Here is a 14,048-nt window from a genome sequence, read left to right on the forward strand (position 1 = left end):
AACAACCCTATTAAAAGGCTAATGTCCTCAACTCCTATCATGTACTGTGGTGAAAAAGGCGGAGAGAGTATGCAAACACGCCCTTAGTTTTCTCGGATTTCTCTTGCAACCGAAATATGTATACAGTGGTTAAAAAAGGCTCAAGGCACACCTAAGCACTTCTTACGAGTTGTGAATGCGAAAGCATGAATGTCGTTCTTCGCGCCGCGGTCGCTTCTGATGCTCTCTGCGCCGCGGCCGCATCTGACGCTTTTGGCGCTGCCCGCGCGTGAGCAAAAACGGCCTAGGCGCCGAGAGGATCAGTGGGCGCCTCGGCCGTTTCTGCTCCGGCGCTGGCACGCAGCGCCATGCGGTGGCGTTAATTGAAACGGACGCGCGGTGGCTTCATATCGCTGCCGCTTTACGTGGCTTTCTGCGTGGTTTCAAAACTGGGATGCTTCAGATCACGGCTTCGGGAATTTATCTGCCGTTTGGCGCAGCTGATGACGTCGGCTCTCTCCATGTGACAGTTAATGCTTCCGCGTTAAAAGTGCTCTCAAAAGACGATTGGGTGAATTTGTTGACAATACCAATAAAATTACTCGTATGAAATGAGAGAAATTCGTAAAAAAAAAAGTGACCTTCTTTTTTGACGATTTACGCAATTCACGTTGTTAAACAATTAGTTGTGCATATTCTTCGCTTTGATTGTCAATGGGTACTGTCATCTTCATAAAACATTTTGAAAAAATCGGTATACGACAAGTATAAGATGGTAATCTTAGTTACACTGTGAGTAAGCATACTATACATTGTAATGTGAGCACAAATATAAATTTATTTATAGATAAAATGGTCTCTATTCACGTTGTTAAACAATTAGTTGTGCATATTCTTCGCTTTGATTGTTGCCAGTGGGCACCTGTCCTGTTCATAAAACGTGAATAATTCGGTAAAGGACAGGCGTCAGATGGTAATCGCAGTTACCATTGTGAGGAAACGTATTATACACATGGCAACGTGAACACAATTATAAATGTATATGTTTATTTATTCAAAATACCCCTAAAGGCCCTCAAGGGAGGGTGTTCCATTGGTTGGGGGAAGGGGGGGGTGCATAAGATATAGAAAATACAATAAGAGAAATGTAAGCATGAGAGCAATGCAAACTACACAAAAACAATTATTTATTCATGCAATTGATAGGGTATTACGAGAGAAGTATGAATATAAAAAGATCAGACGCGTCAACATTCAGGCCTAAACGAGCCAACCGTAAAACGAACCGGTAACAAATAATTTATAATAAGGGTATTGATCTACTTGATATCACGCATAAATTTAAGTAAAGATGAGTCCCATACTAATTCTAATTCAACAGTGTTTCTTCTTCTTTTCTTTTTTTTTTATATACATACTTGTTTGTTTTCAAAAACCGTGAAAGCTACACTTATTGTGCGCTCTGTGTTGATGAGTAATACGGCCAAGGGGATATCATGGGGAGATAATTAGCAAAATAACTCGGATAATTAACTAATATCGGATAAAAATAACTCGGATAATTAACTAATCTAAAATAAACATTGTCCTTCTAATGTAAAATTTGCTGAGCGTCATCGAAAAGTATTAAGTAAATTTTAGAAACACATTGGGGTTACCATTCGCGCAAAAGGCGCACTGTTCGCGATGCGAAAATGCGAATAAGAGACAGAGAAACCGTGCGGACGCGTTTTTCATGAGTGGTAACTTTAGCGCAGCACCGCGCTTCATACGCTCTCCAAACAAATATTTCTAATTCTTGTTTGGTGGTTTTTGATGACGCTCAGCAAGTGTATGGTTGGAACTACGTGTATCTTCAATAATAGAAAAGTTAATTAACCTACCTTCTCATGACGATCTTTACTCCTTGGACGTAAAACTTACCTACACAGACCGCACTAGCACTGTAGCTTTTACGGCTTTTTAAAAAAAAAATCTGTAAAGTCGTTAAAAAAATGAAAGCCGTTCACAACTCCCTGTAACGCCGAATTGTAGCGCAGCAGCTTGAGGAGGAGGAGGGAAGGGTACTGAGGGGAGGGCATATTCCTGCTCCTTCCTCCTCCCTCGTGATCCTGCCTGCTACTCCTGAACGAAAAGGCTCCGGTTCGGAGTCGGCCGAGGGACAAGAGATAAGAGTCTTTTAAAATAATTTTTCGGAGTAATGAAAATTCGGATTCGTCCTCCCTGCTCCCCTCCTTTCTCCTCCTCCCTTCACGGGGGTCACGTGATCTCGGGGGGGGGGGGGGGGGGGGGGTCACGTGACCTGGGGGGTGTCGCGTGACCTGCAGGGGGAGTCACGTGACCTGGGGGTGTCACGTGACCTGGGGGGGTCACGTGACTTCACGGTTACGCCGTCGGCGACGCCGCTCAAGGGCGCCTAAGAGCTGCGCTCTAAAACACCCTAGGCTATTTGCACTGAAACACCGAATTCCGACATTTTGTGTTAAGTGTCACTGAGGGTCAGTGACGTAGCCAGAGAAAGATTTTATCCTCCCCCCCCCCTCTCCCGATATCCCCCTTTACCCCGAAGGAAAAAAAAAAAAGAAGCGAGGCAACGTACGCCACTGCTGAGGGTATAAGATTAGATATCCAATAAAAGCTGTGTTCCACTGAAATGCGGTTTCTTTTCACAAATGATCGAAGTGATGCGACAAAGTTTTTTTTTTTTTCTCTGCGTCTTGCCGTTTAAGCACGGATGAGAGATGAATTATGCGATGGCAGAAACACTTGTCTCCCAAATTACGAGGGCTGATTGTCAGCGTGTTCCGGTGCACGGGGGAAACAAATTTGTCAGGTGCCACGCACTACAGGATTGACGAACATGCACACATTGTGTTCGGTTAAGACGAACGGCGCTCCTCTCATGCAGCTGCGCCGAACTCTGCTGGACGCTCACATCGAGGGCCTGCAGGTGTACACCAAGGAAGAACTCCCCGACAGGTACCACGTGAAGCACAGCTCGCGGGTGCTGCCGCTCTACTTACTCACCACGCCCAAGTACTTCATTCTCCCGGTACGCCGATTCGCGCTCTGCTTTACCCACGTTCGAGAACGCTGATAGCTATAAGACAATGCAACAAGCACGAGCGTCGTGTTGCCCCGCATAATACTTGCACTGCACGAGCGCGCGTAGTGGACACTATCGCTGAGCTTCAGAGTGTTTGCCGCTTAGGGCGGTTCGGGAATCAACTAAAGATGACGTCATACACCTGCCTTGTCTTCTAGGTGGCATTAATGATAGATAGCCTGAAGCTTGCTCCTGCGTAGCTATACTTCGTTTCAGATTCGGTCCAGACGCAGCCGATGCTACAAGCGCGAGCATGTGGCCCAGAACAGTGCTTGCACTGCACGAGCGCGCGTGCTTGGCAGGGATGCTGAAAGCCCGGAGCTCGCGCTTGTAGCTTTGGCTGCGTCTGGACCGAAGCTGAAACGAAGTATAATTGAACGCAGCTTTCAAAGCCAAGAGCTCGTTTTCCTATGCGGAACGCAAGTTCATGTGCTTCTTTTGCAAGGGTTGCAATGACGTCGAAATGCCGAGCTTTAATTGGTTGATATTAGGGTAGTGGGTAGGACCTCAAAGCAAGCTGCCTTGAGGTCTAACCACCCACTACCCTTCAATCAGAGCTCGTCGCCCTGACATCACCACGACTCCCGCAAAAGAAGCAGACGAACTTGCGCTCCGCGTAGCCTTTTCTGTGTTCTATATTGCTGCTGTCGTTGTTTTTGTTGTTTTCGTTGTTATTGAATTGTTTGCGTACACCCGAATCTTTGAACATAAGAGAGAGGGACTAATCATCCTCCAACATTTTCCTTTCGCGCCCGTCCCGTGTGTAAAACAGAGCTGCCACTGTAGCATTCACGCGGTAACGTCTATTTTGTTTGCATAATTCCAGCTTGGGGAAAGCAGCAAGACAAAATTGAATCACAAAAAGAAGTTTCTCGGATACCACGGTTATGATCCGGAACTTCCGCAAATGAGGACGATATTCTACGCTCAAGGACCTGGTAAGTCGGCTGATGCAGATACAATTAAAAGTTCTGATGTTCCGCATCTACGGGGGAAAAGAAAAAAGATAAATGTACGCCAATTAGATCTATCTCTTTCTTTCTTTTACGAACCGGTGGGGAAAAAAACATTAAAAAATAAGCTAAAGCCTTTTTGCATTGCTTGCATTATCAAACTAATATTTTATAGATAATTCAGCACCTATATGGCCAATCTATTCTTATTCGACCTTTCTCGCGTGAGTTCGAACTTGGTGGCGCCAGTGTGCAAATAACATCCAACGACTTCCGGTTCTGAACTAGACGGCGGGTTTCGCAGTATATGCGACATCAAATATACACGCTATCTTCCGAAAATGGCCACTTACAGACTTGTCGAACTAATTCACTTTTATGATAAAATAATGATGAGTACAAAATTTGGAAATGTACGGGAACCGGAAGTGTACCCTGGCTACCCAACGGGTAGCGCCAATGAGTTTGTTGCTAAACAAAAAAGGAGGCGAATATTGGGAAAATCACTGCACCATAATTCATATAAACATGTAGACAGGAATAATAATTTAGGACAGTGGGAACCCTTGAAAAACCTTGACCTTTTCTTCCAAAGGCTCGTGAAAATCTTTTCCTCTCTCTCTCTCTCTATATGCACCAACACAGAGTTTACAAACAAGCCCACTTTTGCCCGCACCGCGTGTGGGCATTGCCCGTGCGCAGAAGCTAGAGTCTCGTGAGGCGAAGCTTCTACGCATGCGCAGTGCCGATTGCAGTGCCACCGCAGTGGCGTGACAGCAGAGTCTTGAGTTGGCCTGTATATGTATTTCTGTTGGAAACAACTATGAAAAAACATTCGGCCTTTCCACTTTGCTGAAGAAGGAAGACCAGCGAAGCTGTACTATGGCGGGGGATAAACTTCATTCCCACCATAGTAAGTAATGGCCGGCCGCAGGTCGGCAAGCCAGAGTGGAAAGGCTAGAGAGGTTGCGCCATCTATGGGCGATGGCGGTAAGCGGACAACCGGCAAACACTAGTGTCACTAAATAAGCTACGCTTATTTAGTGGCTCTAGCAAACACAGCACTCTAGAGAGCTACCGCCACCTATGAGCGACGGCGGCAACCAGAGTTTTGTGTCGACATTTCCTTGCGGGGGACGCAATCCTGGGGAAACTAGTCCTTAACAGCTCTGCTGTAAAAAATATATATATGGTTGCAGCTTAAGGGGGGGGGGGGGGGGGGGGGGGGTAAAGACGAAGCCGACACTAGGGACCAATCAAGCAGCATCAAAAGCGCGTCACTGGGCTTTTTCTGTTTATATGATTGGTTCAGCGATGATAGAACACGTACAGAAAAAGGACGACCCCCATGATATTGCCCTTTTGACACTGTCTGATTGGTCCCACCAGCTCGTAGCCTAGACCACGAGCTGATGGAATTAGCTATAACTAGAGCCACTCGATATGGCAGCGTAGATGCCAGAGTAGCGCCACGCTTTTCCCTGTGCCGCCTCTCACCACGATTGGTCACACGCGGTACCATAGCAACGAGCTGAGCTGGCTCGGTTTCCGTAGCAACCGAGTGACGACTCGTCACGTGACCTCTCAAGAGCCGCGATGTCATCAGTAAGATGGCAGCGCCCAGAGCTGGTGGATGCGAGTTTGTTCGGTGCGCGGAGTCGTGATGTACCGCAGCTTGCCGACGATTTAGGGCTTCTTCGTGCTTTCTGACGTAGGTATAACGTGAAGATATGAAAGAATGACACTTTACACCCTTTCTGTGCAAGATCGCTCTGGATATTAGCACCTGTGCGACAGCATCAGTAATATCGCCTTAGCGGTGCTCGGGTTTCCGGATGTGTTTGAGGATCGATAAGACATTTAGCATGTAATTTTCGCATTCTTTTAGCTTTATTTGAAAGCTGGAGTGTCTGAGAATCGATGCAAAATTTATGCGTCGCATGTTGGGCCTTGGGGAATTTGTTTTTGTCCCAGGTAACCGCATGATCACAAACTTTTAGCGACGAAGCTCCTGCGATGTTTACGTTTTGTACTAATCAACCAGGGAACCTGGATTCAATCCCCACCCCTGCCCGTTTCGATCTGGATGAGCAGCGTGCCGGCCTGCGGTTGTGTATCACTACTGCGTGGTGCACGTTAAAGACCTATAGACCCCGGGCTAGCGGTTATACTGCATTGGCTAAATTGCTCATCTACAGCGAGTGACTCGTCGCAACTTTGAAATGGCTGACCAACTACACGCTGCATAAATATTCACAGAACTTCCAAGTAACCAATGATTTTACGATTTGCGCAGCGCAAGTTCGTCTGCTTCTTTTAGTAGGGGTTGTGGTGACGTCAGAACGCCGAGCTCTGATTGGTTCTGAATAAAGAATAGTGGGTAGGCCTCAAGGCAGCTTGCTTTGAGGTCTACCCACTATCCTTCAATCGGAGCCACTCAGATCTCGGCGTTCTGACGTCACCACAACCCCTGCAAAAAGAAGCAGACGAACTCGCGCTCCATATAGCTTTTAGGATAAAATTTTCGCATTTTTCTAGCTTCCTTTGAAAGTCTGAATTTCTGAGAATCATAACGAAAGGTACACGGCGCGTGTAGGGCCTAGAGGAAATTGTTTCAGCCCTGGGTCACCGAATAATCACAGCATTTTTGAGCGAGGAAGCTCCTGCGATCTTTAACCTTTCTTACTAATCGCCAATTTTACGAATTGGCAGTTCTGAAGATTTTGATATAACTTGCTTTCGCTGCAATAGCTTGCATTCGATCGCAGTGTCTTTTGGTTTTTCAACTGAAAAACTGGCGTTTGCTCAAGTAACGTGTATGAAATGTCCTGCTATATAGCAGGACATTTCATGCATTGATGCATTGTTATATATATAACAATGCATCAACACATACTATTAAACTTAGATCCTCAGAGTTGTGTTCGTCTTTGTAATTAACAAGTTACAGACGTATTATTTTTCTTACGAGTGTAATATTTATTTTCTGTAGCTGGGCCCGTTTTGTGCTCCTTAATGTCAGTGTGCTATGACGTTATCATAATGTGTATGGTTCTGAATATTCTCTTTACAATGCCTACAAAGGCCAAAATGACGTCAGCCGACCCCAACTCAAGCATTGGACCCGAAAACTGCGTCGCTCGGATGTATGCGCTCGTCAACAATCAATTCGTCCATGGATATTTGAATTCGCTTTCCTGGCCAATGAGTGTCCTGACAAAACTTATCATCACTTGAGAATGCCAAGTTGTACGGTGTGCTTAAAAAGCACAGTGAAAGCTTGGGGTCGTCGCACCGGTGCTTTTGCATGTCACGACTGCGTGATTTCACAGTTCTCTTCTGAGTTGAGGATTACAGGTAAGAAGGAGGAGTTTAAAAAAAAAATACGTGGCCCCATTAACGCGGATATGTGTGCTACACCAGATAAAAATATTGACTTTTTGAGTGCCGGTAAACTTCCAAACGATCATTTGGCCTGTCGGCAAGAACACCTCATATCCGGCGTCCGTCTCTTTTGATGGCGTCAATAATTCCCTGGAGACCACCATGCCGTCCTTCTTGGTTTAACCCCGTCGACGTCGCTCCTCACCAGTCGGTGAGAAAATCTCATCTTGAAGGGATGACCGGGTTTTGAAGAAGTATGATGCTAAACATACACTCGCTCACTATGGGGCAGTCGAGGAGCAGTCATGTCCCGAGCCAATCGCCCTGTCGTGGCCGGCGTAATCGGATCCTGTTCCATCGGAGTGAAGTCCGAAAGTACTAGGACGGTACGTGCGACACTGCGCCACCTGACGTGAAGGTAATTGACACCATGACCGTTGAACATAACCAACGTTACTAGATTAGCTTAGTTACGAAACTGCCCATAAACACTGCTTCCACGAGCAGAATCCCCCTCTCTCCCAACGGCTCGCCTCCCGCCGTTCAACGCGCCATCGTTTTGAGGACGGCTGCTCTGGTAACTACAGTGTCACTTTTTGGAATACATATGTTCTTAAACAGAGCGTCTGGATAGCGTTTCACCGTACCTTATGGAATACGCAGGTTTGAAAGAAAAATCTAGATGGCATTTCAAACGACGGGAGACGGACTGAAGGGGGTGAGGACGGGGCGGGGGGGCGCTGACACATCTGTGGGAGCTAATCTATACCCGTTTTCACCTCAAGAAAAAAAGCAAGTGTTGCGCATTGTTCATGCGCGGCGCAGAATATTTCTTACGAGATTTGGTTGTCGGAAGAAAAAGTGATGCTTTTGGCGTTTGAAACGTGTACGCCTTGATAAGATAACGCATACCTAAAATTCACCTACATATATCTTAATAATCAACATAAAGGTGGAAATTGGTAATGCTCCGCGAGGAGCCTGACTTGTTTTACTACGGTTATTGAGGTGAAAACAGATATAGTAGCGTTGACCATGACTTGAAACCGTGACGTCACGTGCCAACGTCGCAGGGTATCAGGTCACCAGACACCGTGCCGCGTGACGTGCCTTAAAATAATTACTTGGCATCGTAACGTAACGTGGTTAATCTGTGTGCCAATAAAAAAAAACGTACGTAATTCACCGTTTCTCATACATTACAGTTCTGCATATGACGGGTTGACCTATACACCAACTTAACCCTATGATGACGTCACGCCACTAAGGTGGCGCTGCGGTCGGCACTCCCTATGCACACCCGCTTTTCTCGAAGACGCCACTTCGTCTGCGCTCAGGGATCATTAAATGAACATTAGAAATGTTGAGTTGAGTTGGAGCTACCATATATATATATATATATATATATATATATTTGTTTTTCTTCTACATAGGAATTAAGAGGAACCACGTACTCAAGCCTCTGGTGAACGTCGACCACTACAACTTCATGTGTCGAGCTCTGGGTCTGGATCCGCGACCGAACAACGGTTCCTGGTACCGAATGAACGAAGGGCTGGTCGAGTCTGGGCTTGACTTCCCGAAGTTCGGGAGCTCTATGTACGGAGGGAACTTGGGCCAGATCTTGCGACCAAGCTCACAGCACGCAGCCTTCATCCTGCTGGTCACGACCCTCGACCGGTTGGTCTCAACGTGAGATGTGCGAAGGCAGCGGAGTGAAACGAACGTGCGAGAGACGATTCAGGAGGAGGACTGTGTCGATCACGCGAACAGCGAAGGATTTCAAGCCCGATGAAAAGCCCCAGAGTGAACACAGAAGTTACAACGCACACACTAATCTTTTTTTCTTTTTTTTTGAAGACAGCAGGGGTAAGTGGAAAATAACCCAGAGGGTTGAACTTGTAAACGGGTCTGTAATTTGCGCATGTGAATGATAAGGAATGTTTTTTTGGAAGGACAGTTCAACCAGTCTTGCAAGCTGTACATTGCTTTATCAAAGGCGCGAGAGCGTAACTCTCCAAAATATTGTGTTCTTTATTTCGCGAGCGCTCGCGCGAGAAAATACCTTTCCAGAGGCACTCACCAACAGGTAGCCGCAGAACGTTGTACGGAAATCGAGCTTGAAACCCTCACCCTGAGAATCAACGAGAGAATAACGGACGCAGCAAATTGTTCATTTAGCAAGAAATATAAGCATGTGTGCGTGATCCGACTTCGGAATTGGATGGAATTCTATTTTCTTGCGGCCTTGCTACTCGTAATTCTAATGGCACGCAGGTATGTCAGCCTTCCTAAATGTTAAAATAGTTCTAGACGCTTTTTTTCTAATGATATTTATTTTTTAAACGAGAAACCAGTATGTGACAAATACAACATAAAATGTGGGTCAATGTGTAGACCCAATATTTGTTTAAGAATCGGGATTTTACTACTTGTTTACATAACTACAGCCTGGAATCAGTGTGCAATAATCACGTGGTCTCAATATAAGTTGAGCTGTAAATACTGTTTCATAATTCTCCCTTCTTGACGCGATAAATGTGTATGCTATGAATGCTGGGTGACTGGGACTCCGGCTTGTTCTAAATGTAAAGTTCAGTAGGATTCAATAGAAACGCTACCACATGAGCAACTTCGCCCTCGTAACTCGAAAAGGCAGCTGTTAACAGATGCTGCATTCGCGTGCACCACGATCGATAATCTTCCCCGCATCTCACCTTTCCCAACAAAATCAATCACTCAGACGTCGCCGAAGGCGACAAGTTCAAAAAGGCGATTACTATTACGTCTTTACGTGTTACATGTGCTTCCAGTGATCAATCGCTCGTTCATCATATAAACACTGTGAATCGTTGAACATTTTCGGACTTTATATCCTGTTAATACTGTTCTTGCACTGTGCTCTTCTCAGCATGTAACTGTTATGACTGTCTTAACATTGCACACAAAATTCGGACTGGCGAGAAAATGCCGATTCGTGGGTAGAAAAAGACGAGACATTTTTATAAATGCCACTGAGTTTCTGCACCTCGTATAATCGCAGCAATGGGTGCCCATGCAACGCGTCACTACTTGAATAGAGGCCACGTTCCTTTGCAGAAGGACGTAAATGGAGCGATATGAAGTCGCGATGTATCGTGAGTGGCGAATTCTGGTGACAGTTCGTTGGCAGTATTGTGTATGCAACCATAGCCAGATTTCATAATTTCTATCTATAAAACTGGCCGTGGTAACAAGCTCGATGCTGCAAACTGTTGCTAACGGCGCGCGCGCTGCGTACGCGATTAGGCCGACGTCAGCTTTACCTGAAGGCTTCTGTATTCCATCGCTCATTTGCATGTTTATTGTGTTTGTGGATGTCGCTGGTAATGACATTGCAAAACTGAACACAACTTTTTAAACACACAACTAACGTGCGCGTTCATTGCTACCCTTACCCCTTTAAAAAGAAATACAATGAAGATTGTTTTGTTTTTAGATTCTTCGGTCGCAATCTTCTCACACTGCGCACACTTGCGCATATTTGAAGGGCCTATATTTATAAACCCGACATGACTATCAATCATCGCGATAATCACAATCCTATATTGTTTGTGCCTCCAACTGTCTACACAAAGTTACATAACCTAGAAACAATTGAGAAGGAAAGGTTACACAACACCTTAATACCAAATAAAATGCCAAAAAAAAAAGACAAATATTTTCGAAAGAGATTAAAAATAAGTTTATGTATATATCACAACACGTGTACGAAATGTTATGTGATACTGAACCGGCAATAAAAATACCACAAAGACTTTGGATCTTGACTTATTTTTTTTTTCATTTTTTTTTTTTTTACGCGGAGTTTTATTGCACAGCAGCAACAATTTAAAAATATACTGTAGAATTGTCTCGCTTACGGAAGATCGTCCGAGTCTTCGACGGAGCTATAGTTGAGCCGCTTATAATTCGTCTTGGACAGCTCGAGGGAAGACCTCCGGAACAAGTGACTCGGAAACACCGTGTTGTGCCTGTCCTGAGAGCGAGACGAGTGGCTCTGCAAGCGGTGGGACATTTCCAAGGACACATCGGTGTACGCCGACAAGGTCGACTCCGAAAAGCTGCTCATTCCTGCCGAGCCGCGACCGAAGAACGCCAAGTCACGGGCCTTCGAGGTCAGAAACGGGTCCTTTGCCGAATCGCGGTTGCTGGCCACAGCGTGGTCATCCCGGTAGAAGTCAACGTTGCTTCCGCTGGTCGAGAATCTCGAGCTCGCCTTTCGGGCCAGCTCGAGGAGCCTCCTGTACCGTAGAGGACGCTGACTCTGCTCGTTTCGTCGGGTACCCTCTAGCTTTGACGAGGACACGGGCGAAGCCGTCCTGGCTGAGATGACTCCCTCTTCGAACGGGCTCGAATTTTGAAGACTTCCCGTGAGCGTTTTGTTCTCTTTCCTTTGCCACCGGGTCCAGAAGTCGCGAAGCTTCTTGACCGAATGAAGGATCGGACTGCGGGCACTGTCTCCTCCTCTCGGTGCTTCGTCAAGAGACCCCTTGAGGGTCTTCCTGGAAGTTGCGTCCATAGTCTTTCCTTCTGGGACGTGGACGGCAATGGGGACTGCGACCGAATATCGGTTGGAACGACGATATTAAGCATCCCAGCAGGTAAGGTGCAGGATTGAGGGAACCGCGTACAGCCGAATGAGACAGCAGAGGACGGTGATGGCGACGCTTTTCTTGGGCGGCAGTCCCATGGCGTGGAATAGCTGCAGCAGGTAAGCGAATTGGAGTAGTGCGGTCAAGAATCCGCTCACCAAGTCCGGAGTCCAGACATTACGAAGCTGTCGGGCATTTTCTAGGATTGTTGGACTCAGCATCTTCGTTGTCGGTGGCTTAAGAAGACCGCTCCAGGATCCTTCAATCCGTAATTTTGAACGATTTTGGTGCGGCCGAAGCCTACGCCGACATGGCGTTGAGACACTTCTTGTCCCACGAGGCTCGTGCTCGGCGAGTGACCGCGTGAGTAGAGCGTGCCCTGCTCCTCGACACCAGCTGCACCAGCCATCGCTGCTATACTCTATTTCACCTTATGTTGTACCGCAGGAAAAGCTACAAGCGCGAGCTCCTTGCTCTAGGGCACATCTCGGCGGCACAAGCTCTCGTGCATTAAGGGCAGCTGCCAACGCTATGAGCTCGCGCTTCTAGCCTTTGTTGCGGTACAACATAAGGTGAAACGGAGTGCAGATTAGTTCAGTTACGGAACCACCCATAGGTGCTGCCTGCACGAGCAGTACCCCAATCTGCCCCCCCGGATAGGCTCCCGTCGTTCGTCGCGCCACCGGTTTGAGGATGGCATTGGCTACTATGGTAACTGCAGTGTATTTCATGGAATGCATATATTTTGATGCACAGCGTCTAGACGGCGTTTCGCCGTACTCCATGGAATGCACAGTTTTGCAACGACAATCTAGATGGCGCTTCAAATGATGGGAGGTATGGGAGGTTTGAGGATGGGTAGATGCCGTTGGGCGAAGAGACTGTTTATATCACTGATCTCTATGACAATTGCTGGATCGCGCTTCCCCGCTTGTTCGCTGCAGCGCAAGTGAAGCCACCGGGCTTCACTCGCTTGGGATACGATTTGCCGTTTTTGCTAGCCTTTGCTGCGGTTTTCCAGCGTGCTGACGACATGTTTTCTACTCGTTCGTCGTCATTCGCCGAAGAAGTTTTTTGAAGACTCTGTGTATTGTTGAGACTTGCCGTTGTGAACACGTGGAAAATTTTACGAAAGTGCAGTGTCGCAGGAAAAAGGCACAACGCGTCGAAAGGAAGGGCTGGCGGCGTGTTCAAAGCTTCCTTGGCACGCCGAAGTGCCGTGTCTCTGTGCCTTCGCACGCTTGGATACCGACCAAGAACCGACGCCGTGTGTATGCGTTCAGCGAGTGCAATGTGCGTGAAGCTGTTCGTGCCTCTGGATCAGCGTCTTTTCCTCTCGCGGTTTAGGAACGAGCTTAATCCAGCGTCCACTAGCGACGGAAGATGGGGAGAAGGTACGTCTTTTTTTCGTCCTTAGACGATTTACACAATACCGTGCACAACAGCTCCTCATCACTGATCAGTGCTGGCTTATTATCAACCTACTTAATTGCACTTGACGTTTGAGCGCGGCTCGCCTAATTGTAATTGGTCAACAGATTGCACACGACCATATCGGCCGCGCTTCAAAGATTTTCATTCTCGCCGTCTTGTACTTTTGCTTTCGAAAACCCCCCTGGCTCCACAACGTTGCCCTATTCGTGCTCCCACGGAATCTATTAGAGTAGATTTGGGACATAGCCATGGTTAATATAGTACATAAGAACACGTACAGATCTCCCCCTTTTATTGATAGCAACTCACCGGAACAGCTGGACGATCCAGAACTCCGTGGCCGATATATATAAAAGATCTAAAGGCATCTACGCGCGACACACGTTCAGAACTTTGGCGCGGCGTCAATTCTTGACCGGTATCCAAGCGTGCGAAGGCACAAAGATGCATCACTCGGCGTGCCAAGGAAGCTTTGATCACGCCGCGACACCGGCGACACGTTTTCGACGAGTTGTACCTTTTGATACGGCTTCACGCACATTGCACTCGCTAAACACA

At 46.9% G+C, this 14,048-nt stretch overlaps 2 protein-coding genes across 2 annotated transcripts in view; one reads left to right on the forward strand and one right to left on the reverse strand.

Annotated features, from left to right (window-relative positions):
* LOC115308811 (glycerophosphocholine cholinephosphodiesterase ENPP6) overlaps positions 1-11,218 on the forward strand; it is a 75,817-nt gene extending 64,599 nt beyond the window's left edge. Inside the window, exons 5-7 of the mRNA XM_029966889.3 lie at positions 2,888-3,031; positions 3,912-4,023; positions 8,856-11,218. Of these exons, the coding sequence (XP_029822749.2) occupies positions 2,888-3,031; positions 3,912-4,023; positions 8,856-9,118 (519 nt within the window). The 3' untranslated portion in view covers positions 9,119-11,218. The remainder of the gene's footprint in view (positions 1-2,887; positions 3,032-3,911; positions 4,024-8,855) is intronic.
* A 102-nt stretch (positions 11,219-11,320) lies between these two features.
* LOC8036397 lies at positions 11,321-11,983 on the reverse strand. Its single transcript, XM_002402385.3, has one exon. The coding sequence runs from the start codon at positions 11,981-11,983 to the stop codon at positions 11,321-11,323; it is 663 nt and encodes a 220-aa protein (XP_002402429.3).
* Positions 11,984-14,048: the final 2,065 nt, after the last annotated feature.

The sequence above is a fragment of the Ixodes scapularis genome, unplaced genomic scaffold, assembly GCF_016920785.2.
Source record: "Ixodes scapularis isolate PalLabHiFi unplaced genomic scaffold, ASM1692078v2 PGA_scaffold0__279_contigs__length_252992795, whole genome shotgun sequence".
In the NCBI taxonomy this organism is placed as follows: Eukaryota; Metazoa; Arthropoda; class Arachnida; order Ixodida; family Ixodidae; genus Ixodes; species Ixodes scapularis.

Excerpts from the sequence above, each read along its gene's own strand:
- LOC8036397 (XM_002402385.3), bottom strand. The coding sequence starts at position 11,983 with ATGGACGCAACTTCCAGGAAGACCCTCAAGGGGTCTCTTGACGAAGCA.